The sequence below is a fragment of the Gossypium raimondii genome, chromosome 8 (assembly GCF_025698545.1).
Source record: "Gossypium raimondii isolate GPD5lz chromosome 8, ASM2569854v1, whole genome shotgun sequence".
Taxonomy (NCBI): Eukaryota; Viridiplantae; Streptophyta; class Magnoliopsida; order Malvales; family Malvaceae; genus Gossypium; species Gossypium raimondii.
Window position 1 is genome coordinate 5,294,361 of NC_068572.1, and position 26,480 is coordinate 5,320,840.

Consider the following 26,480-nt stretch of genomic DNA (forward strand, 5'->3'; position numbering starts at 1 on the left):
TTTTTTCCCTTTGTTGACGAAATTACCCCTAACACTTCGATATTTTTATTTTATTTTACCTTACAATTATAATCATTCAAATGACGTGGGAAAAATTATATTAAAATTTATATAAATTTTGGTTGAAATGATAAGTTGAATGTCCAAAATTATAGTGTATTATAATTAAGTTTTATCATGGATTTTATTAATTTTATATAAAAATAAAAAATATTTTTAATAATATAATTTATTTTGTAAAAATAATTTTATAATTATATCGCAATTGAAATGATATCAATTCAATCAACGGCTTTAAATATAATATAAAAAATAAATACATATCGAGATAATTATCACCAAAATTAATCATTATAAAATACGATTCACTTAATAATTGAAATAATATTGAAAAGAACTTGGACTTGCGATGCTTCTAACTTAGCCGTTAGTAATTTTTATAATTATATGTTAAGTTATTTTATTATTGGTACAAAACATTTTCCCTTTAGAAAAATTGCTTTTTAATTTCCTTTTATAAAATTTAAGGTAATGGATTAAATATTGAGTAAATTAATTAATAGTGATTTATAGTCTTCAAACTCTAACATCAGTCACATATTTTTAATTTCATCAAATTAATTGTTAAAATTATATTATTAATAAATGAAGTCATTTTTCTGTTAATTTCATTAAAAAATATTAATTATACTTGTGTCCTCCAAATATATAAAAATTTCATTTGAGATCAACAACCGATGATAATGAGATCGAGAAAACCACGAATTCGATTCTGACTACAAGAAAACCATATTTAGGGTTCATATTCATACATAGGTAGCTGGTTTTGCTAGTGGAACTAGTAACACTACCACATACAAGACTTCCCCTAATTTTCTCACTCTGAACTACATGCATAATCTGCAATATACACAAACTAATTCAAGAATTTACAACAGACAAAAGCAAGATCGAAAAAACACACGAATCCGATTCTATTTCGACTAGCTAAGATCTCTAGATAGTAACTGCAAAGGGTTCCCTGGTTAAACCAGAGATCTCCCAGTTCTTGAATCATCATCATCCGCAGGCTTCTTTGTTCATTTGCCTTGCTTGCTTTGAACACCCTGAAAGGATATTGAAAGCTAAAATTAATGACTAACGGAAATTTCTCATTTGCTGATCTATAAAAGTCCACAAGCTTATATGTTCTATTTCCAAATTATTAGCCAGATCTGGCAAAGTCTCTAATACTATGTTGCTCCGAACCTTTGTTTTATCTTTCGAGATTTGACGCATATTTGGACATGGGTGCAAGTATATAACCCCCAAAAGATCCATAGCCCAAAAGTTTCCCTTCATTGTGCTATTTACAGAGATACAATTTATGTTGCTCCGACTCTTCATTTTCTTTGAAGTATTCATGTTTGACACATATTTAGAAATGGATATAAAGATATAACCCTTCAAATACATAGACAAGTTTTAAAATAAATATGCCCATATCAAACATATACTGATATCCAACATGCACACTGTTCCTAGGTCCCACATCACCTCAATATGATCAAATGATGCATGCAAGAGAAACATGATATGAAGAAATAAACATTGTGTACTTACTGTAGGCTTTTGGCCGATCAATCTTCGATCTGATGGAGCCCGTGCAACAGATGAAGCAACAGCAGCAGCAGCAGCAGCGACGCATATCCTTGAAGAAATTGTTTCATGTTGGATGATATAATTAGCAAAACTGAAAGAGTGACAGTGAATAAAAAAGCTACTTAACCTGAATACTATTGTACCTTTTATGTACATCAACATATACATCGGTCTCATCTACAATTTCCTCCTACAATGCAGAAAGATATCATCAAATGCATGACATATTCGAAGATAAATAAGAGATGGAGGAAAGTGATGGAAGCAGCACTTACTTGAAGAAGTTCTTCAAATACATCTTCTAAGGTAATGATACCAATGACTTCCCCATCTTCGGTATCCTCTGAAAAGCATTGCAAAGTATTCATAGTTTCCTTGACGGCTGAAGATTTCTCAACATTGACTAAAACACTATCTTGTTTGGTCAGCAAAGGATCAGTTAGTTGAGAATTCCGGTTGGTGACTTTATGATTGTCAAATCTCTCTCCATCATCAACAAATTGAAGGTCTTTGGTCTTTCCTTTAACCTTCACTACAGCTGCCATATGACTGCTTCCCTTTTGAAATTCATTGAGGATATCATACAAAGGCATCTGTGCTGGAACCCTGATATGTCAATGCATGAGAATTTATTCAGAAACATTATAATGTAATGGAGAGAATACGTGTATACCTAAGAATCCTCCGGATTGAAACAGAACTGACCGGAGTCTCCATCTCAGCTCGTATAGTGAGAAGACTTTTAACCTACATCTCAAAAACAAAGGAGGATTTATAAGAACCGAAGAAAGGGAAAATGATTCCACATCAAACTAGCAACCTTTAACACAAAATTTTCAACATAAATAAAACTGTAAGAAATTCAGTGCGTTATTAAACACACCAATAATAGCCCAATGATATTTTTCGGATTCCCAGCATAAATGGGGATACGACTATGACCATGTGCAAGAATTTTTCCAATTGCTTCCCTGCATCAGAACAAGGGTAGACAAATTCATTGAAAACCTAACTTCAATATAATACATCTATGTTAGTTGAACTCAGGTGTGAGTGTAGGATAAAATATGTGTCAATACAGGTATAGTGAAAATTTTTTTTAGTTTTTCCATCCCAAATGGAGATCATATCCCTATACCCATGTGCCAGACACAAGTATTGAACATGAGTACTTCACGAAAAATAAAAAGTTGGAACAACATAGCAGTATACTAGTAGACGAAGCACTTTATGTATAAACCACCTTTGAGGGGTCCTCTTATTCAGCAGAACTTTACCACTTTAAGAGGAGATGATCTTTAAAGTAAATACCGGAACACGTACTTATGTCCAACAATCACACTTGAGCCCAAGTGATATGAGTATCCAACCATGCAAGATGAAGAAGCACTAATGATGTGGCAACACAAAAGAACACCATCTAACTGAAACTCACCAATTCAATTTCGAATTTATGTCCAAGGAAAATGTTGATTCAATTGGTGTCATAGCCTCCTCCGCAGTCTGCAAGATATAAAAAGCATTAGGATTCAATCACTTTGAAAAGGACAGTGCAATGAACTCTTATCAGGTTCTTAGTTATCCCTAAGTGGAAAATTGGACGTGAAACTAATTAATTGCTATATTACTCGGACTCAGGTGAGCGTTATATACGGGTATGAGTCTAACATGAGCATAATCAGATTTTTCCAAGTTTTTCCTTGTGTTGGAAAATCTTGGAGGTCATATCCCTATACCATGTGTCAGACACGAATGCCAAACACGAGTGCTTCAAGATAAATGAAGGGCCAGAACAACATAATATGTGTGTGTGTCTGTGTGCTTTTAAGTATTTGTGTTTGATATATGTGTCCGACACATTTCCAGACGCGAGTATACGGATATGACCATCCAAGAACCCTCCAAATACTTGAAAGAGCTTTTTAAAAAAATAAAAATACCATATCTAACTCATACTCATATTCGAGACCCACACCTGAATTTGAGTAACTTAGCTATCAAACACTAATTTCTGACACATTTTTGGACATGGTACAATTACCTTTTCAGTTAAATCCAGTGCACCACTAATGATGGTTGTCTCATCATGTGTTAGTTCACCACCCTTGCCAGCCTAAGCAAGTACAAAAATAGTAACAAGTTACCGAAAATTCAAATGAACCAAACACAAATTGTGTTGTTCCGACTCTTCATTTTTCTTTTACATACTCATGTTTAACACTCATATCCAACACACATTCAAACATGGGTACAAGGATTTGATCCTCCAACTACCCTCGAAATACATGAAAAATCTTAGAAATGATTGAACATATTTGCACCCGGAGAGATACCTGTATCTGACACTCAAACCCGAGTGAGTAACATAAGACTAAACTTGTTTTAAGCAAAACTATCTTGTCTGGTCCAAGCAATTACCTCTTGGCTGTGGATAGAAACAAGGGCTTTTAACTGAGCTCGTCTAAACAAAACATCACCATGGCCAATCACAACATCTAGAACCTAAAAACCATGTCCATGAAAGCAAAATGAAATTCAAGCACACATGTTTATTTCTTAACCATAACAATTCATGTATTCATGCCATGTTCATGTATTTTCTCGAGTCCAGGATTGCTGGGTTAAAATCTGAAACATTATTTCATATCCAATAAACCTACAGCTTTCAAGAAATATCATACATCTAAGGAATTTCAAACACAACTCATTGGGATATTACCTTTCCAACAGGGTAAGCAATTGGATAACAAATTATCATCAGAATACGCACAAGCCACATGAAACTTGCACCAACAGAGAGTCCATATCTTGAACATATTGCTTGTGGAATAATCTGATTCACAGTGGTTATAAAATAAACAATTCTGAATCTACATGCTTAAGTTATTCTACTCGGACTCATGTGCAAGTGTTGTACACAAGTATGTGTCAAACACGGGCATGTTCAAGTTTCCCATGTTTTTCCATGCAGATATGGTGTCCTTAGAGGGTCCAACTCTTCATTTTTCTTGAAACACCGGTGTCTAATATGACTGGAGATATGAGCCTCCAAGGATCCTCCAAATCCATGGTAAACTTAGAGAAAAATGAATATACTCGTATCGGATAGATTCCCTTGTCCAACACTTGCATCCAAGTCCGAACATAAATACATGAAAAGTGAAGCACAAAAAAACATAGTACCTCTCCAAAGGCTAGAACAAAAGTAACAGACAGCAACACTGCAACAAAGGGGTGAAAGATTTTATCAAGGGATATAGGAAGGGCCTGCAGAAACACAAAATCCAACGAATAAGGATAAATCCAGGAATGCTTTAGTTTTTTTTTTTCTTTTAAATAATAATAAAAATAAAAAAATTACTAATTTTTTTAAAGAAAACAGATAAATTTTTCACCTCCATTGCACAAGCATTACAGAGAAGCAAAGTTACAAGAAGTTGATGCTGTTTTTTCACGACTGGTAAAATAGCAGCTGCAGAGACATGAAAGAGAGAGAGAGAGATCTTGAGAATTAAAGAAAAAAACTATGGGTGTAATCGAGCCGACCCGAAACCAAAATAATTAGAAACTGGAGCTCGAATCTGACCCGAGTCCCACTTTTAAAGCTCGAGTTCAATTCAAGATAAAGATTAAATTAATAAAACTCGCTTCGGTAGACTCATTTATACAATGCTCATGCCCGCTTCGATTAAAGAACAAAAAGATAATTCACTTACAATTGAACGAGTGAAGCGAAGTATTATCATTTACTAATAAAAGCAAAATACGTAAGGTCTTACAAACTTGTTTCCTCTCGACGATGGTACCGCTTCTCTGTAGAATTTCAAGCTCGACGAGACCCAAAGACATCAACCCCAAGGTAAGTCCCGACATTATCCCGGCGAAGATCACCAACAAGCACGACAATCCGGTGTAAACGAACCACTCAACGGTGCCAAAAGGGAGGTCATCGGGGCCAAATACGATGTCCCTCGGCGACGACAAAGACATCATGATTGTGGGAGCTAATGCGACGACGTTTCGCAGCATTATGTTGTGTTGTTTCTTTCAGGCAAGGTGATTTGAGCATTGAAGGTTGGTAGGTTTGGGTGGATTATGTACGTGGGAGAGAAAGGGACAATTTTTGACATTTGGAAACAACAGACGGTGAAGCTGTCGGTATCAACCATATCTTTCATCTTTCTTTCACTATCACCTGCTTTCAATTAGGTTTTTTCCACGTTTAATACATTACGACTTTGAAAAAGAAAGAAAAAAACAAATAGATGTTTGATTTTATTTCATTTTTATTTATTTTATTTCAGGGTTAAATACAAAATTAGTATCCAAAATTATCCATTTCTTCTAGATTGGTACTTACGATTTTTTTATCCCAAATTGGTAACCGAATTTTCTTTAGTTCACTAATTTGGTACCTAAAACTAACGGCGTTAAGATTTTGTTGACATGACAGCACTGGCCACTCGCGCGTCACTACGCATCACACTCCCAAAGACCATTTTTAATTTTTTTGACCGGATTCCTTTAATTAGGGAAAAAATGATTCAAATAATTTCTTAAAAGATTAAAAACCCATTCAAATACATTCATGCATGGTTAGTGAAAGGTTTTCTTAGATTCCTGAAGAAACCTTTATGATCTAAAAAAATTGTTCATTATCTCACTGAGAGAATTCTGGTTTCATCATCGATTACTCTATTTTGGATTTTTTTCAGTCTTCTTGAATATTCAATTGAGGTTTCTTTTTTTTTTTCCTTTTTCCATGTGATGTAGTTTATATTGGATTTTTTTTCATAAACAAAGTTTTTTCCCCTACTTCAATTTTGAGTCATTATCACAACCCTCGGTATGTTTTCTTACATACAATAAACACATTAAAATATTAAATTTTATAGAATAATTCTTCAACCCAAGGGTTTTTTACGAAAATAATCAAAAAAATAAAAAAATATCAAAATAGTATAATTTTTTTATTTACGAAAATGGTATAAAATTAAAAAAAACATAAAAGTTAAAAAAAAGTTGGGGATTGAAGTGACAGGACCCTGGTGGAGGGCCCGCCACAGGCGGCACCAGCCTTTATATTGTGGGGACCATTCGGCTGAAGGAGAAGAAAGAAGGAGAAGAAAGAAAAGGAAAGGAAAGGAGAAGAAAGGAAAGGAAAGGAGAAGAAAGAAAAAGAAAGGAAAGGAGAAGAAAGGAAAGGAAAGGAGAAGAAAGAAAAAGAAAGAAAAGGAAAGGAGAAGAGGGAGGAAGGAAAAGAAAGAAAAAATAAGCAAAGGTATTTTTTTATATTATTTTAAATTTTTTTGTATTATTTGTGTAAAAAATCTATGTTATGTACATTGTATATGTTTTATTATTTTATTTAGCATATATTTTTATTAAAATTTATTTAGCATGAAAAAACCCATGTTATGTACATTCTATGTTGATTAGATATATAAGTAATGAAATTTATTTAGCATGTTGTAATGAGTTTTTTACAAAATAACATTAAAAATAAAATAATAATAAAAATATGTTTAATAAAACATAAAATACGAAAAGAAATAAAAACGAAATAGTATATTCATTGAAGTAATAAAATTCAAAAATAAGAAAAATACGAACAATTTATTTAAAATAAAGGTTTTTACTAAATTTATATAAAACACTCTAAATTAATACATTTCAAACATAATGTACTAAAAGAATGTAAAATAATAAAATACGAAAATAATATATTTTTGAAAGTAATAAAATCCGAAAAAATATGAACAAATGGCCAAAATAAGAGTTTTTAATAAATTAATACATTTCAAAAATAATGTACTAAAATAATGTATAATAATAAAATACGAAAATAATATATTTTTGAAAGTAATAAAACTGGGAAAAATACGAACAAAGGGCCAAAATAAGGGTCTTTTACTAAATTTATTTAAAGAACACAGTAAATTAATAGATTTCAAACACAATGTACTAAAATAATGTAAAATAATAAAATACGAAAATAATATATTTTTATTGAAAGTAATAAAATTCGGGAAAAATACGAACAAAGGGCGAAATAAGGATTTTTTAATTTATTTAAAAACACAGTAAATTAATACATTTTAAACATAACGTACTAAAATAATGTAAAATAATAAAAACAAAATAATATATTTTTATTGAAAGTAATAAAATTTGGGAAAAAATACGAACAAATGGTGAAATAAGGTTTTTTAATTTATTTAAAAACACAGTAAATTAATACATTTCAAATATAATGTACTAAAGTAATGTAAAATAATAAAATATAAAAATAATATATTTTTATTGAAAGTAATAAAATCCGGAAAAAAATACGAACAAAGGGCGAAATAAGGTTTTTTAATTTATTTAAAAACACACTAAATTAATACATTTCAAACATAATGTACTAAAATAATGTAAAATAATAAAATTAAAAATAGTATATTTTTAAAAGTAATAAATTCAGAAAAAATACGAATAAATGGTCAAAATAAGGGTTTTTACTAAATTTGTTTTGAAGTTGCAGCATCGTAATAATATAATATAAAACTAACAATCATACTAACTAAAATAATAATTAGGGTTTTACTAATCCTAATAACTAACCATAATAATAATATTAGTTTTTACTAACAATAATACTAAGTAACAATAATTATTAATAACTAAACCCTAAAACTAACAATAATAATAGGGTAAACTATTAAAATAGTCACTTTTGTTTGGCTCAAATTACATTTTAGTCACTTATGTTTGAGATGTTACGTTTTAGTCACTTATGTTATCACGTTGTAACATTTTAGTCATTGAGCCATTAGTTTTCGTTAGCTGTAATAAGAATCGATGTGTACGTTAAATCATCATTTCAAACAAAAATTTTAAGTTAATTTATGCAATCGGTCCCCATATTTTTTCGTTTGGAGCAATTTAATTTTTTTTCTTTTATGTTTTTTTAACTTTCTTTCTTTTCCATTCTCTTATGCTTCTCCCTTTGTTTTCCTCCCTTCTCCATTTCTTTCAACGTAGTTTTTCTATGTTTTATTTTTTTGAACAATTAAATTTTTTTCGAGTGAGACGAGCTTGTGGACTCGTTACAAATGGAAAGTATAGAAAAACTATATTAAAAGAAATGAAGAAGGGAGGAAAATAGAGGGAGAAGCATAAGAGAATGGAAAAAAAAAGTTAGAAGAACATAAAAGAAAATTTTTAAATTGTTGAAAATGAAAAAAATATAGGGACCCATTGTAGAATTTAACCTAAAATTTCTGTTTGAAATGATGATTTAATGTGCCACATCAACTTACCGTTACACTATTGTCGATAATTAACGACTCAGTGACTAAAATGTTACAACACAATAATGTAAGTGACTAAAACGTAGCATTTCAAACATAAGTGACTAAAATGTAACCTAAGGCAAACAAAAGTGACTATTTTGATAGTTTACCCATAATAATACTAACTAAAATAATAATTTGGGTTTTTATTAATCTTCATAACTAACAATAATAACTAAACTAACAACAAAAAACGATAAAAATTATACAAAAAAACATAATAACAAGATAATCCATTATTTTTTAGAAAAATACCTTATTTTTTCTATTTTTTTCTTCTCTTTCTTTCTCCTTTCTCTATTCTCTTTCTCTTTTTTTTTTCTTTTTCCGGCACCACCTTCTTCTTCTTCTTCTTTTTCTTTTTCTTCTTCAGCTAGACTGAATCGGGCTTATTATAATTGAAGTGGTGCCATGTGTGGCAGTGGCACCTTTGGTGCCGCCTCTGCCACAGGCAACTTTGGTGCCGCCTGTGGCAGGCCCATCATCCAGATTTCAGCTTTTTTTTTAAACTTTTTTTTGTACCATTTCCGTAAATAAAAAAAATCATACTATTTTGGTATTTTTTTTAAAATTTTTTGTACTCTTTTAGTAAAAAACCCTCAACCCAAGTTGCAACAAAATGAAAGTAAACAAAATTACACAAATGTTTCAACTCAGATCACAGAACTCTTTATTTTTTACACACCCAACAATAACGGACCAAAATTTGAATCCTAATTTCCTTCAACATAACAATTAAAAAGCAACAATTTATCTTTTTGAAGTTCGCTAAGTTTGCACAACCAAAAAAGTTTCTCCCTTTGTTCCGTGAAATATTTGCATTATAAACGGGAGCCCTTAAACCGTAATGGTATAGAAAACCCTTAAACGCGTTCCGTGAAGACGTGAAGGAGATGGAAAACGAAAGAGAACACAAAACTCTATTCACATTGCAAACGAAAGTGATAGGAAACGAAAAGTGAAGGAGAAAATGAAAGAGATGATCAAAAAGGAAGAAACAAATGAATAAAAGAGAGAAAAACGAAAGAGATAGCAGAAAAAACGAAAGAGAGAAGAGAAAAGAGGTTGAAGACGATGACAAAGAACATTTTTTAAAGGAATAATATTATTAAGTAATAATATTTAAAAGAATTGGTAAAAAAATAAAAATGGTCCAATCTTGGAAGTGCGACACGTGGCGGCGCACTAGTGATCAACGCTGCTACGTCAGTAAAATCTTAACGCCGTTAGACTCAAGTACGAAATTAATGAATGGAAAAAAAGTTTGAGTATCAAATTGGGATAAAAAAAAACTATAAGTACCAATTTTGAAAAAGTGGATAAATTCGAATATTAATTTTGTATTTAACCTTTTATTTAAATACATTAAAAACAAAAATAATATTAAAGACATTTTCAAACCTACTCGGACAATTCAATATTTAAATTGAATTGATATCCAGTTTTATTTTTATTTTAAATAAAATTCAGTCAACCCTTAAATTTTGAGTCAAGCTTCAGTTTCTTTAAGCTGGAATACTCCCATTTGGTAGTTCATTTACTTTAAATTATTTTAAGGAATTTTATTTAAAGTTTGATGTTTTTTTTTTTAAAGAAATTTACTTTTAAATATCAATTTTATAATTATGTAACAAAAATTTAAGTATTTTTCAGTAAATTAAGAATTTAATGTTTATATTTTTTCAAATTTTAAAATTTAGATACAACGATTAACATTGTTAAGATTATTTTATTAAATTTAAGTTCATTATAACGTCAACTTTTAGTTATATTGCTATAAAGTGAGTATTTTATTTATTTCAAAATCTCACACCAATAATTTTAACAAAAATTAATAGTGTTAATAATTAAACTTGAATTTTAAAATCAAAGTAAAGTGACTAAATTTCTGAAAATAAAAGTATAGAAATTAAATTCCCATTTTGTAAAGAGTACAAAGACCTATGCTAGATTTTAACTAAAAATTTAATGTTACAAAGAAATGAATTTTACAAAAAAAAAATTCAAAGTTTTATTTTTATCAAAATTGTCAATTTAACATGTTAATTAAACTATCCTAATATAACGTGACATATAATTGATGGAATTGATAGAAAGTAAACATGCTACGTTGACAAATGTATATATACTATAGCAATATGATCTTAAAAAATAATCATGTTTACCTTACATAGGTTTTTTTTGACACATGGCACTCAATTTAAACATTTACTTATAATTTGGATATATGAGTCTTTTATCTCTTACCTTTTAATTTTTAAAAACTATTTCATGTTTTTTATTATTATAATTTTATATGTTAAAATATAAAGTTGATTTTAAATAAATTATCTCTTTATTTTAATATTTTACTTAATTGAATTAACTTTTAATGTTATAATATTAATAATATTTATCCAATTGAATTCAAATATAATGAAAATTAATTACACTCATTTATTAAACTAAGATAAATATAAATATAAAATTACCAAAAATAGAATATTAACAATTTATAATATTAAAATAGATTAATTTAACAATATATAAAATAAATAACATGTAAAAATTAGAAATAATATTATTTGAATTGTAATATAATAGTATTAATATCCATGATGAATTTTTGTATTATTTTAATATTAAATATTTTAAAATTAAATAACTTTAATATAATTGATTTTAAATTAGTTAAATATTTTAAAAATATTTTGTAATTATATTATTTTTAAAAATTTATTAATGAATTTTAAGAAATTTTTAAATTTTTAAAGAAAAATAATATTATAAAAAACATTATAAATTTAATATACATGATCCATCCATCGCATAAGAATACAAATTAGTTTTTAACCTAATTAAATTACTTAAAAGTATTGGATTAAATTTTAAATATAGGACATGAAGCAAACGGAATAAAAAAGCTTGAAATGAATCCAGTTCCCAGCAAACTCTTCTCATTGGTTGATTTTGAGATCCTTAAGCTTGGATTCCAATCCCTTCTCATGTTCTGCATTCTCCTCCTCGTCTTCATCTTCCTCTTCCTCATCATCTTCTTCTTCTGGATCATTCTCGTCCAAAGGTCCCAGCATATCGAGGGAACCTCTAAATATTTCCTTCACCTCATCTATCCCTTCGTCGGATATGAAATTTCCATTGATATTCAGCAACTTGAATCCGGGTTTTTTCACGACCACCTGAGCCAAATGTCTACCACCGGCTCGCCTAATGGCATTCGTGCTCATATCAACTTCATTCAACTGACCATGACCCTCTCCTAATGCATTGGCAATCAAAATAGCTCCTTCATCCTTAAGTTCATTCTCGGCTAAGTTTAATTTCGTAAGGAACTGTTTCGATGCGATGCAGGCTGCTAAGGAAGCCGTGCCTTTGGCTGTAATGTCGTTTCCAGCCATTTCAAGAACTTCAAGTGAGGGTGCAGAGTGTTTTAGAGCATTGGCAAGTGCCTCGGTTCCTTCATCTTCAAGGTTCAAGTAACTGAGGTAAACCTCGGTGAGATCTGTGAATTGAGATATTGCTTTACTCAAAGCAACTCCAGCTTCAACACCAAACATGTTGTCACGTAGATCAAGTTTCTTTAAATGTGCGCATCTCTTTAGTGCTTCAGCTAGGGCCAGACCACCATCTGTGCCAACTCTTGTAGAAGAACATCGGAAATCCTCCAATGAACAGGAGCGTTTCACTATCTCGGAGATAGCGAACGCACCTTCATCCCCTGTCATGTTATTATGAAAATGAAGTACTTTCAGTTTCTCAGTAGAAGGAATTAGCTCGGAAACCGCTCGTGCAGCTTCTTCCGAGATACCATCGTTCATCAAATAAAGTTCCTGTAAACTATTCTGTGACTTTAGAAGTGCCCCAAATGCCCGGACGCCTTTTTCACCTAAGGCGTTGTTTGAAAGATTCAGGTACCTCAAGTGACAACCTTCCAGGACTGAAGAAAAAATGTTCATAACATCGAGAGCTTCCGACTCTGGCCTTCCTGCAATAAAATCCGAAAGGTCTACCTCTGTCAACTGATCTTTAATGGTTGATAAGATAGGTGCAGCAACATTTGCAGCATCTAAACCAAAACTTCTGTTGCTAAAACATATCTTAGTATAGGAATTTCCTGGCTCTCCCAGTGGTCTCAATAGTTCCTTAGCCTCCTCTGCCTCTATAAATTCCCGGTGACCTCCTGATATATCAAAAACGGTTCCACGAAGATCAGTAGCTTTATCTGCCAACTCTCCATCATTAACTTTTGGGCCTCTTCTAATAACTTCCAGCATCAGTCTACTGGATTCTTTGGCATATATTTGCACTGCAGAACTTCCATCACCATCAGGCTCCTTCTTGTAATGTTGATCCGCAGCAGCAAAAGCTAACTCTTCCATTTTCTTGGCATCCTCCTCGGCCTCATCATTACTTAATAGGCCACACTTTCTAGAGAAAATGGATGGAGTTGTAAGATTCTTCGTCATCCGCTCTACAAGCATTAGCCTCGTGCTATGACTAGGTGGCCACAATTTCACAGACAGCAAGCGGTGTTGGAAAGTTTGTGTTCCAGATCCCATGTTTAATTAACCTAAGGCCATGACATGTTGCAAATACATTATAACAAAACCAGGATACTTTGCTGGTGCATGCACATGACAAAATAAGAGTAATGAAGATGGCCAAAGAGATCTGTAACCATTTCTATATACCACGATTTCAGAAATGCAGATTCTAATCATACAAGTATTATTTACATATTATTTACATGGTAGTGATTTTTGAATGAAACAAAACAGCTAATAGAGACGAAATCAGAAAATAAAGGACTTCTAAATGCAAGAACAAACGAGATGAGAAATGAAGCCGGTTTCTCAAGTATTGTTAAATGAAATAATTGTACAACATAATGAAACAAAATGTTCTTTGCAACACTTAAAAAGTGCATAGAAAGACAAATATCTGAAACGAAATCCCAACAATTTCCATATGCTACTAAAAGACTTTAATTTACATAACAATCGCTATGCCAACGGCATCAAATATGTTAGCAATATACTTTTATTGAGAAATCCCAATGTACAAAGCCACGGTCTTGATTGAAAGAACCAAAAGGGCAATAACAGAGGCGATGCTAATTCCGGATGGAAGTAAATAATGTTACATCACAGCCAAAAAGCTTGAAACTAGTCAATATTCAAACTTATGTATTGATCCAGGTTGACTGTATATTTCTTACATGAACCTTGTTAATTGCAAAATTGTACAAACTGGTTAAAACTTCTGATTTAGACAAAGAATGAACCTATCTCATATTCCCAAATTCTATAGTTATTGAGCAAAGCATATGAACATACAAGGTTGTTTGCACTTATGACAAAACTCATCTCCAGTCTATTCCTAATTAATATAGAATTAGTCTTCCAATGCTCCATAAGACTAATTAATGTTGTTCCAAAACTCCAACAGCTTAAGTTACTCAAACTCAGAAGTGACTGAGAGTGTCCAAAATGGATACGTTAAATTATTCTAAATCTTTCATATATTTGAAGAATTATATCCTTGTATCAGTATCTAGATATCTATCTGCTGTGGATAACCCAAGAAAATCGAAGAGTATAACACACATAAAACCTGCTTATCATTCTTTTTTCCCATCAAAATCGGATAATGAAGATAGCTAAAATTCATTACTAGCTCGTTACTAGATCATATGGAAATGAAATAAAATAAGTGAGAAAGCCTTCCTAAAGGGAGTAAAAATAGTGCTCGAAACCCTAAAATGAAAATTTACAAAACTACTTAGTTCATAACATAAATTTTGTAGATAAAAATAAATTAAATAATCGTTCAATCTCTCACCTGTAACACTCCCTGGTTTTGTAAACAAAATTTGCTATTGCACGGTCGATTTTCACCAAGAACCCGAAACAAAACAAGAATCCGAATATTTATCCACTTGATTTTCTAGTTGATTTCAATTCTATCAGTCCAGTAAACAAATCTGCAATTTTATATGTGCAATAAAAAAGCAAATAACAGACAAAAACGCTCGACTTTTAAAAAAAAAATTTCTCGAGAAACAAACGAAATAACAAAAACGTAGAATGGAAAAAGAAAAAAAAAAGATTGATAGAGTTCCATTGAGATCAGAGAATAAAATACCTTCTTTTTCTCTTGTTTTCTACTTTTTTTTTTTAATAATAGTGAAGAGTGGTGCAGAGTAATGAAGAAGATGGCAATAAGAAAAATCAAAAGAATGCGTGCGGAATTGGAGGGAAATGATGGCTTCTTTTTAAGTTTTTAAATTCAAATGATAAAATTATTTTGTCTTATTAGGTCCCTGTAGTATGCATAAATTGTTGGTTTAATCTTTGTATTTTAATCCGATTATTTTAGTTTATTTTTTTAAATTTTAAAATTTTAATTTTACTCAAATGCTATATGTTAAATCTGTTAAATTAAATCATGTTTTTTTATAAAACCTTATAAGTAAACATATTATTACATACGTAATATCATATCGACTTATTATTTATTTTTATATGGTGCTAAAAATTGTGTTATTTCTTTCAATGGATTTAATGACTGTCGTTTGAGTTATGATTGAAATTTTAAAATTCAAAAATATAGAAACTAAAATTATCAAATTAAAACAATACTTAATTCATAACAAGCATAATACATGACTAATAGTAGATTTGACCTAACAAATTTAACTGTTACCATTTGGATAATAAATTGTTACAAAGTTAACAAACAAACTTATTTAGTTTTACAATTTAGTCCTTTTACCATCTAAGCATATTAACTATCAATTCCTTCAAATTAAGCCCTAAATTATCAATTTCTCTGTAATGGTAACTTGCTAAATATTAGCTAATTGAACAATTTGATGCATAGACTAACTAATTCAAACTCTCATGATCAAGAACCTATAAAAATTTAATAAAAATAGCTTGAAACCTTGATTTTTAATGGCCGAATGTTGAACCTTAGCTTCTTTCTTTCTTTGATGAAAACAATGGAAGGAGAAGATGAATTGAAAGTGGTTGGAAAATTAAAAGATGCATGCATCTTCTTCCTCCATTTAAAACTAGGCGCTGGTGTGAAATTTGTTGAATTGGATAATACCTTTAAACCTCTTAAAACTTTGATGTTAAATCGCTAATTAACAATTCAACAATTTATACGGAAGAAATTAGTAAAAATTAACACTTCAACCATTTATATATAACGAATTAGCAAAATTTAGTAGTTCATGTGTTACCGCAACTTGAATAGCTTTTAAATTTTCATAAAGTATAAACATCAAATTAAAATAGATAAACTAATCTCTTTTATTGTAGAGTAGAAAGAAAAAAATTATAATTAGACCTAAAAATATGGCTTAATAAATTAAATATTTACAAGTTTTATATAAATATTAATTTTGATTTTAGTGTTGATTAGAAAAATAAAAGGAAAATGTTTTCTAGTTATTAAAATTGGAACGATTTGCTCCAAATTTTAAATCGCTGAATTCCATATACAAGATAAAGGAAATTTTTTTCAAGAGATCAATAAAATACCCAAAAAAAAAAAGAAAAGAATTGAGCTAGTAATTAACTAAGACCAAAATTATATTACATAATAAAAAACATAAATTTAATTAAACTAAGAAGCATTAGAGGAATTAATCTCCGTCAACGGAAACGACGAAAGTAACTAAATGGCAATATTGAACTTGGCTGTAACCTCGTCGGCACCACAATCAACGTCGCATTTCACCTCACAAAAGGCATTGCCATGGTCATTGTTCTTACATTTCTCGTTACAACTTTCGAAACATGCATTGAAACGATCAGAATCTGCCTCGATTGGCTTAATACTTGCCGACACGAGAACAATGCACACCGTAATCCACCTTATAATGAACCTGTTCGCCATTTGTTACGATTTCTATTTGAAAATTTAGGCAAAGTTATTTGAAGAGGTAAATGAAAGCTTATTTTGGCTACTCATCCGCAAGATGGGAAGTATTTAAAGGGTGTAGCTAAAATTAGATCTCATAATTTTGAATGCAAAAATATCAAAAAAACTAAAATGGAACTCAATATAAATAGTGAATCTATAAAAACCCATATAAAAGTAAATTCAAATACAACCCACGTTATAAGACTCAAATCAAAATGAATTCCAATAGAAACTCAATTCAAAAACTAAAATATCCCATGTTAACCAAATGATTAAAATTCTAAGTACATTTTACCTATAACTATTAAATTGACAAATTTTCCTTAGTTAAACCAAATGGAAGTTCATTTCTAAAAGCTTTACTTTTTTTCATCATAGGGCGTCTAAAAGTAGTGAATATTCTATGATTATAGAATTTTTTAGATTCAATATTTATAAATTTCTAGGAGTTCATGTTATTCAAAAATCATTTATGGTGTGGGAAACAAATTTAGGGACAAATAGGTTGAATTTAACGGTGAATTCAAGCATCTTGAACTCAAGTCTTAATTTTTTGATCCCCTTTAAGCCTAGAAAAGGTTATTTTTTTCTCAACGTGATGGCAAGTCACGAATATAACAATATCTGAATGGCTTTTGAGTCTCTGAATCTAGAACACCAAGTACCCGACCCGATCGCTTGATCTGAGCTACAAGGTGCCACATTCTGGAGCAACTACAAACATTCACAAACAATTTATACCATTTAATGGTTATATTCAGCCAAAAGATGCATTCAATACGATAAACAAGCATTTTTAGGTCTTATACAAGCTTACGAAAGCTCTAAAGCTAACCCATAATAGATTTATGACCAAATTATAAGAACTTCAAATCATCAGGTGGACGTCGTGACATGAGGGGGTTCCTCGTCGAGCCGTGACATACTCTAATCTATATCTCGTCGCGACGACACTTGTATGACGTCGCAACATCACATATTGTTTTTGCAAATTCTATTAGGCATCAACTTGCAATGTCATCATAAACATTTATTATACATGCTTAGCTCATAAATAGCCAATACCAATACCTCTCAAGCATCATTTCAAGTTCATTAGCTCCTTAATCAATAACATGCCTATGCCATATTACTTATAATCTATCAACTTAACACAACTCATCGAATCACATATATACATGCTAATCCACAATTACCATTAGAAAAAGTAACCTTTTTATTCTTTACATACCATATGATAATTCACATACCAACTTTGCATTCATATGATTCAAATCCAAATGCCGAACATTTAAATTCAACATCATCAAACATAACAAAATACCAAAATGACTTTACTAGTTACATGCCATTTAACTAACAAAAGAGGTTCTCAAACATTGTTGAGTCTAGGATTTTGATTGGATGCTGAAATCTATGTTCAGGATCTCGAACTAAGCCTAACCTGCTTACCATGATGCCATAGTGTCTTTCAATTATGGTCTTACTTAATTATGTCATGATGTCAAAGCATCTTTCAACTATGGTCGTATTTATTCTTGTTATGGTGTCATAGCATCTTTCAGCTATGGTCTTACTCATTTTAGGCGTATAGCCTCCAATTGGTCTTATGGCCTAGAGATGATCTTTACTCTTCCCATTTCATTCCATCCATTCCTCAATTTCACCATCCTATACCTTGATGCCCGAACACCACAGCATCTCCTCCGCAAGGCCCGAAGCTTCGCTTATCATGGGTGTACGCAACAACACCATATGACAGTATCTAACAGAATCATCCCATTTTCCCTTCCTAACTTCGCCTAAACCCAGCAATTTTCCCTTACATGCATTTCATGGATACAATACCATGGAATCATAGCTAATTCATGCACATTGAACTAAAATGGCGGATTCTCATAAACCCATGCAACCTTACAGTATACATAGCATTTTAGGGGGTTGAGTGCAGAAACTCACTTGATGGTTCTTTGCGTTGTTCGCTTAGCTTTTTCAAACGCCGGAGCTTCTATTCTTCAGGCAGCTAATTAAGACAACCAATTCATGAGTTAAACCTAGAAATCCCACTTTTAAACTTAATTTTCCAGAAACATACAAAATCATTAAAATGGTTTCTGGAAGCCTTTAACATTGGTTCTTAAACCATACGTACACTAAAGGACTTAGAACTTTACCAGCTTACTGGATCCTCTATTTTCTCGACTCAAAACTCATGATCACTACTCCATGCAAAACTTCCTATCTTCGGAGCGACGAAAAAGATGAATAAATAGAAGAAAATGAAACAGAATTGATATGAATCCACTTTTGGAAGTCACTTCTCGACTATTTATAGCCTTTCTCTTATGGTCTTTAACTGTTTATGGGCCATCCATTTAAAATCATTATGTCTCTCACTAAGGGCCTGTTCTTCATTGCTTAAAAAAAGTACTTCTGACTCCAAAAGCACTTTTGGAAGAAAAGCTGTGCAGAACAAGTTGCTTTTGGCTGAAATTTTTAGCTTTTCCTCTCCCAAAAGCACTTTTGGTGCTTAATTACTTTTTCACCCCTCCAATAACATAGTACTTTTCTTTTTTTTTCTTGGTGCTTAATTACAAATGTGTTAAAATCATTGATTAAAAATAAAAAAAATATTTTTTAAAATACTAATTACAAATATTTTATGGTTATATTTAAATATTTAAAATATAGTTTATATATTCTAATTAAATTTTATAAATAATTAATATTTATTGCTTAAAATATTTAAAATTTATATTTCATATATTAAAATATTAACAACAAGTTATAATTATTTTTTATATTCTTACTAAAATATAATAATATTAACTAATTTAATTATTATTTAAATGCATATTTGTTACTTGATGATAACATGTCTAAAATGAACATTTTATTTCTCAAAAGTACTTTTTGACGGTAATGCTAAACACTCAAATTTTAAACCAAACTTTTCAAAAGTACTTCTCAAAAGCACTTTTTACATAGCACTTTTCAAAAGCATTGCCAAACTAGCCCTAAGAGATCGACTGGTTCTAATCCAACCAAACCAGACCTGGTTCTTAACATTGTCCAATTTCAGTTACTATCTTTCTTTGATTTTTTTAGTAGAGACTGCCAACTTACAATTTTTTCAATTTAATCCTTAATTTGTTCCAAATTTTAGGGTTTAAAGGGAGCGAGTGTGACATCATAATAACATTTACCATTATCAACTTTACATTTTAAATCCCTATTAACTTGACTCCGATTCGAACGGATACACAGATCCAACCAATATACAAAATTTGACACCCAGTGTCTCATCAAAAAATTCGAAGTAAATAGATTGCGCCCAATATTCATCACTATAACCAAAGTAAAAGTTGTGCCTAGAACTCATCAACATGTAGTCGAAGTAACCCCTACATAATCTATCCTATGGCATGACAACTATACATGACTCTGCTCGAACAGTTAATAAGGTAACAATTTATTCAAATTATCATTTTATTCAATTCTCATCTCATCAATTCAATTCATAGTTCAAATAATCAATTTATCACTTAGCATATCCTATTTTAGCTCAATTTCAAAGTCAATTCCATAATTTCATCAAATTTCACTATTTTTAATTCTATTCAATTTAGTTCTCTATCTCGATAATCAAACATAATCATACCAATTCGATTCAACAAACCAATCTAAGCTTACCTCCACATCTTACCATGCTAAACAATAGAAATATGCAACAAATAAAGTGATTTGAATTATAAAAATGCAAACCGAACACTCGAGCTACTCGTCGTCGGATCTCGTCTTTCCTTTCCCTCTCGACATTCCCACGTCGTCTTTAGCAACAAATTATAATTTGAAAATACATAATATTAAATTCTAGCTCAAATCACAATCAATTATAAACTCACACTTATTTTACAATTTATTCAATTTAGTTCCTAAAACCGAGACTAGCATAACTTTCAATTTAAAGTTTTGGATTGAAATTCGATTTCACAATTGTTAATTAGGGACCTCTTATTTCTTATTCCTACTTCCAATTTTATATTTTAATCAGTTTAGTCCCTAATGTGCCAAACTATCAATTAAGCTTTACAATTTAGTCCTTTTTCACATCTAAGCTTAAAATATATCAATTTAACACCTAAAACTTCAAGAAATCAACAATGGAAACTTTCTAAAATTGTAACATTTTTACAAATTGGCACTTGGGCTAGCTAAATCAAGCCCTCATGACCTTAAAAACATAAAAATCAAACTAAAATGGCCAGAGACTTACTTGAATTTAAGGTTAAAAGCTTGGAACCCTTTAACAATGACGTGGAGCTCCCTTTTCTTTCTCACATTCAGTTGAAGAAGATGGAATTCCCTTTCCATCCATCGAATTTGGTCTTTTATAGTAGGATTATTAGGTTAATTAAGTTAATTAATCTTAGTTTAATTAAACAAAGTTTATTTTAATCAAGTTAATTCTTAATTAACCTTGCTGTCCACTAACACTTAATTTGACATGGTCTAATTGTTATTTTAGACCTTTGGTTAATTGCAATATATGTCCCTAGGTCATTTTCTAATTAAAAATCTATAGTGATTGGACTTTACAATCTAGTCACTGGGCCCTAATTAATCACAATTTTGACAATTAATTATCCAAAATTCAATTCGTCTATGGCTCAGTTTACGAAAATAGGATCTCGAAATTGCAATTTTCAATACCATTGGAAACTGAGGCATTATAGAATCATAGCTTTGGGTTGAAGATCCCATAGATAAACACATTTATCTTTTGATCCACTAAAGATGTACTTTGTAACAGCCTGATTTTCACTGGTGTCGAAAAAACGATTTGAAACCCCAAGAGAAAATGAAAATGATAAAAATAATAAATAAATAAATAAATGAGAGAAAATGATGTGAGAGGTGAAAATAAACAAAATAATAATAAAGAAAGAAAGATAATGATGTGGTGGGGTCCACTACTTTAAATAAAAATTTTAAAATTCCACGTCATCAACCATTTATACTTTAACGGAATTTGGGTAGTTTAGTGACTAAATTGAAAATTTCTATAGTTGAATGACCAAAACAAATACATGAAAAAATTCAATTACCATTAAAGTAGTTTACCCAAAATAGATTTGAGTGTGCTTGATAGAGAAGAAAAGTTTGGAAAAAAAGAGAGATGACAATTTTATTCTAATGCATAAAACAAACCATTCCAAATTAGAATGATGAGAGAAAAGAAAATGAGAATGGTTTGTATGTTTGTTCAAAACTATGTATTTTTCAAAATTCCATTTTTCCTCTCATTTTTAATTATACCGAGTAATGGGAAAAATGTTTTTTTTCCTTCAAAATTTTCATATTTCTTACCAAGCATGTTAGAACCATAAGATTTTGATATAAAATTTAAAATCATAAACCAAGATTTGTCATATCGATCATCAAGAACAAAAACTAGGTACTTGAATCTATTAATTTCTTAAGATCTTGAATCTTGTGGTTTTGTTCTCCCAAATTAACACACAAATATTTTAAAGAATGCTCTCTCTCTTTTGAAGATAAAATGTCGAAAAGTTATCTATATCTGTAATTTGGGGCCATAAGCGTAATATATACATTTTGCACATTAACCTTAATTTCTAATCAATCCATCATCAATTAGAATTTAGTTACTAGAGTATTTGCACATATTTGACTCATAATTTATTTAATAACGAAGCCCAATAAGCCTTAATCAAATTAGATCACTTTTAATTTGAGCTAGCATTTTAGGATAGTAAATAATAATATGCAATTATTCTTATTATAGATGTGATATCCATATTTTCCCAACAAAACACAAAAAATATATTTTCCATCTTTCTATTTTTTCATCCTTTAAATTTTCTATTTTTAAAATCCTTATATATAAAATTTATATCTTTTATTTTTCAAAACTTTAAATTTTCTAATTTCTTTCCATTTTGTCCTTTAGTCCATTAACATATGGGTGGTCAACAAATATAATAAAAATAGATGGATAATCAAATGAGATAAATATTAAAATTATACATGAATTTTTATTTAATGTGCAATACTATATATAAAGTTTAATTTTATGTAATTTTGTATATGATATTCTGACTTAATTCAATTTTTACAAATCCTTATTATTATCAATATACATCATTTTATGTTTACATATTACGGAAAAATAATTATACTTATCTAATATAAAAATAAATTTATATATTTATTTTAAATGTGAATGATTGAATTAAAATCAAAATCAAAATTTTACGTACACATTTGTACCAAAATCAAAGTTTATGTTTATAATTGTACAAAATCAAAGTTAATGTATCAAATTGCACATTGAATTAAAGTTCATGTATATAGGTTGATATAGTTAAAATCGACAATAAGTCCTTGTATTCTTCACAAATTCAAAATTTAGTCCTTATACTTTTATTCCAAAAATTTAGTTCTTCATTTTCAGATTTTAAAATTTAGATTCAATTCTAACACTGTTAAAATTATATTATTAAAACATAATTTTTAGTTACATGTGTATCATATCAATATTTTTTATTTTAAAATATCTCACCAATAAATAAATAATAATAATTTCATAGTGTGAAGAGTAAATAGATTTATGGGAAATTTTAACATTTTGATATTTATCCCTAATCAAATGCTAACTTTTCATAATGGGGTTTGATTAAAATGAAAAATCAGCTTATTAAAAACTAGCCAATGGCATTTCTAAGGGGGTCGACATTGGGTGCTCATCAAGCTAACAGGTTCGCTGGCGTGGAGAATATAGGGATTGTAAAGGTTTTAAAGCTTCGACATTCATTCCGCCGTATCTGAACAATGGCTAGCGGTGGTACCAACCAGCAACCAACCGCCGCCTACAAACCCTACCGTCACCTGAAAACGCTAGCTGGCCACCAACGCGCCGTATCCTGTGTCAAATTTTCCAACGACGGTACCCTCTTAGCCTCCGCCTCCCTTGACAAAACCCTAATTATTTGGTCCGCCTCGACCTCTCCTCCTCCACCGCCTCGTCGGCCACTCGGAAGGCATATCAGACCTCGCCTGGTCCTCCGATTCTCACTACATCTGCTCCGCCTCCGACGATCGCACCCTTCGCATCTGGGATGCACGACCCCCGTTCGATTGCCTCAAGATCCTCAAGGGACATTCCGACTTCGTCTTTTGCGTGAACTTCAACCCGCAGTCGAATCTCATCGTCTCAGGCTCCTTCGACGAGACGATTCGCATTTGGGAGGTGAAAACCGGCAAGTGCTTGAGGGTAATCCGAGCCCACTCCATGCCGGTGACGTCGGTTCATTTTAACCGCGACGGTTCGCTGATTGTATCAGGCAGCCACGACGGGACATGCAAGATTTGGGCCGCCAAAGAAGGTACTTGCTTGAAAACCCTAATCGACGACAAAGATCCCGCCGTCTCGTTCACCAAATTCTCCCCCAACGGGAAATTCATTCTGGTCGCAACCCTCGACAGCACTCTTGTAAGTTAAAAAAAAAAAAACATTCTTTTAACCTTTCAAAATCAAACCGAATCCGATTGAGATTTTAGAAATTACCCCTAATTCCTCTTGATTTTGATTGCAGAAGCTGTGGAATTATTCAACCGGTAAGTTTCTGAAAATTTATCAAGGACATACAAACAGAGTTTACTGTATAACATCAACATTCTCGGTTACGAGTGGGAAGTACATCGTTAGTGGATCAGAGGATAAATGTGTTTATCTATGGGATCTTCAATCCAGAGCCATGATTCAGAGACTCGAAGGCCATTCGGATACTGTTATATCCGTGACTTGCCATCCCGTTGAGAATAAAATCGCCTCTGCTGGGCTTGACGGGGATCGAACAATTAGGGTTTGGGTTCAAGATGCTTGAATTCGCCATTAAATTCAATCTGTTTGCCCCCACCTTTGTTTCCCACACCATAAATGATTTTCTAATAACATGAACTCCCAGAAATTTATGAATATTGAATCAACAAAATTCTATAATCATCTAATATTCAGACTCCTATGATGAAAAAACTAAAGCTTTTAGAAATCAACTTTCATTTGCTTTAGCTAAGGAAAATTTGTCAAATTAATAGTTATAGGTAAAATGTAGTTGGAATTTTAATCATTTGATTAACAATTTTGGGATATTTTAGATTTTGAATTCAGTTACTATTTGAACGTATTTGAATTTACTTTTATGGGTTTCCATATATTGACTATTTGGATTGATGAATATATAAATATTGAGTTCGGTCTTAGTTTTTTGATTTTGTTGTATTTAAAATTATGGGATCTAATTTTAGTTACACCTTTTAAATATTAATTACTAGCTTCCTTATCTTGCAGATGAGTAATCGAAATAAGCTTTTGTTTGCCTCCTCAAATAATCTTCTGGTCTAAATTCAGTTGAAGAAGATGGAATTCCTTTCCATCCATCGAATTTGGTCTTTTATAGTAGGATTATTAGGTTAATTAAGTTAATTAATCTTAGTTTAATTAAACAAAGTTTATTTTAATCAAGTTAATTCTTAATTAACCTTGCTGTCCACTAACACTTAATTTGACATGGTCTAATTGTTATTTTAGACCTTTGGTTAATTGCAATATATGTCCCTAGGTCATTTTCTAATTAAAAATCTATAGTGATTGGACTTTACAATCTAGTCACTGGGCCCTAATTAATCACAATTTTGACAATTAATTATCCAAAATTCAATTGTCTATGGCTCATTTATTTAAAATAGGATCTCGAAATTGCAATTTTCAATACCATTGGAAACTGAGGCATTATAGAATCATAGCTTTGGGTTGAAGATCCCATAGATAAACACATTTATCTTTTGATCCACTAAAGATGTACTTTGTAACAGCCTGATTTTCACTGGTGTCGAAAAAACGATTTCGAAACCCCAAGAGAAAATGAAAAATGATAAAAAATAATAAATAAATAAATAAATGAGAGAAAATGATGTGAGAGGTGAAAATAAACAAAAATAATAATAAAGAAAGAAAGATAATGATGTGGTGGGGTCCACTACTTTAAATAAAAAATTTTAAAATTCCACGTCATCAACCATTTATACTTTAACGGAATTTGGGTAGTTTAGTGACTAAATTGAAAATTTCTATAGTTGAATGACCAAAACAAATACATGAAAAAATTCAATTACCATTAAAGTAGTTTACCCAAAATAGATTTGAGTGTGCTTGATAGAGAAGAAAAGTTTGGAAAAAAAGAGAGATGACAATTTTATTCTAATGCATAAAACAAACCATTCCAAATTAGAATGATGAGAGAAAAGAAAATGAGAATGGTTTGTATGTTTGTTCAAAACTATGTATTTTTCAAAATTCCATTTTTCCTCTCATTTTTAATTATACCGAGTAATGGGAAAAAATGTTTTTTTTTTCCTTCAAAATTTTCATATTTCTTACCAAGCATGTTAGAACCATAAGATTTTGATATAAAATTTAAAATCATAAACCAAGATTTGTCATATCAGATCATCAAGAACAAAAACTAGGTACTTGAATCTATTAAT

At 30.7% G+C, this 26,480-nt stretch overlaps 2 protein-coding genes and 1 pseudogene across 7 annotated transcripts; 1 reads left to right on the forward strand and 2 right to left on the reverse strand.

The window, feature by feature from the left end:
* Positions 1–744: 744 nt before the first annotated feature.
* On the reverse strand, positions 745–5,836 carry LOC105790473 (DUF21 domain-containing protein At4g14240). 3 transcript variants are annotated; one of them, XM_052634261.1, is made up of 13 exons: positions 5,421–5,835; positions 5,037–5,113; positions 4,825–4,908; positions 4,361–4,474; positions 4,060–4,143; positions 3,683–3,754; positions 3,077–3,144; positions 2,525–2,612; positions 2,315–2,388; positions 1,917–2,247; positions 1,785–1,831; positions 1,603–1,690; positions 745–1,124 (listed from the first exon to the last, which is right to left on the reverse strand). In XM_052634261.1, exons 1-13 carry the CDS (start codon positions 5,668–5,670, stop codon positions 1,080–1,082), a joined length of 1,422 nt encoding a protein of 473 aa, XP_052490221.1. In that variant the 5' UTR covers positions 5,671–5,835; the 3' UTR covers positions 745–1,079. The 3 variants fall into 3 exon arrangements, with proteins under 3 accessions (XP_052490221.1, XP_012473535.1, XP_052490222.1); XM_012618081.2 differs by having other exon boundaries at positions 745–1,106; positions 5,421–5,834; XM_052634262.1 differs by lacking the exon at positions 4,060–4,143 and having other exon boundaries at positions 5,421–5,836.
* A 5,905-nt stretch (positions 5,837–11,741) lies between these two features.
* On the reverse strand, positions 11,742–15,233 carry LOC105790472 (RAN GTPase-activating protein 1). Of its 4 annotated transcripts, none has more exons than XM_052634285.1 (3): positions 15,120–15,233; positions 14,817–14,921; positions 11,742–13,545 (listed from the first exon to the last, which is right to left on the reverse strand). In XM_052634285.1, exon 3 carries the CDS (start codon positions 13,532–13,534, stop codon positions 11,915–11,917), a length of 1,620 nt encoding a protein of 539 aa, XP_052490245.1. In that variant the 5' UTR covers positions 13,535–13,545; positions 14,817–14,921; positions 15,120–15,233; the 3' UTR covers positions 11,742–11,914. The 4 variants fall into 4 exon arrangements, with proteins under 4 accessions (XP_052490245.1, XP_052490244.1, XP_012473534.1 ...); XM_052634284.1 differs by having other exon boundaries at positions 14,817–14,958; positions 15,120–15,225; XM_012618080.2 differs by lacking the exon at positions 14,817–14,921 and having other exon boundaries at positions 15,120–15,232.
* Positions 15,234–23,714: 8,481 nt separating this feature from the next.
* LOC128043098 (COMPASS-like H3K4 histone methylase component WDR5B) lies at positions 23,715–24,936 on the forward strand (annotated as a pseudogene).
* Positions 24,937–26,480: the final 1,544 nt, after the last annotated feature.

Excerpts from the sequence above, each read along its gene's own strand:
- LOC105790472 (XM_052634285.1), bottom strand. The coding sequence starts at position 13,534 with ATGGGATCTGGAACACAAACTTTCCAACACCGCTTGCTGTCTGTGAAA.
- LOC105790473 (XM_052634261.1), bottom strand. The coding sequence starts at position 5,670 with ATGCTGCGAAACGTCGTCGCATTAGCTCCCACAATCATGATGTCTTTG. Across the intron at positions 2,613-3,076 it reads ATAAATTCGAAATTGAATTG|GGAAGCAATTGGAAAAATTC; the intron begins GTGAGTTTCAGT and ends GTTCTGATGCAG. Across the intron at positions 1,125-1,602 it reads TGATCGGCCAAAAGCCTACA|CTTTCAATATCCTTTCAGGG; the intron begins GTAAGTACACAA and ends CATTAATTTTAG.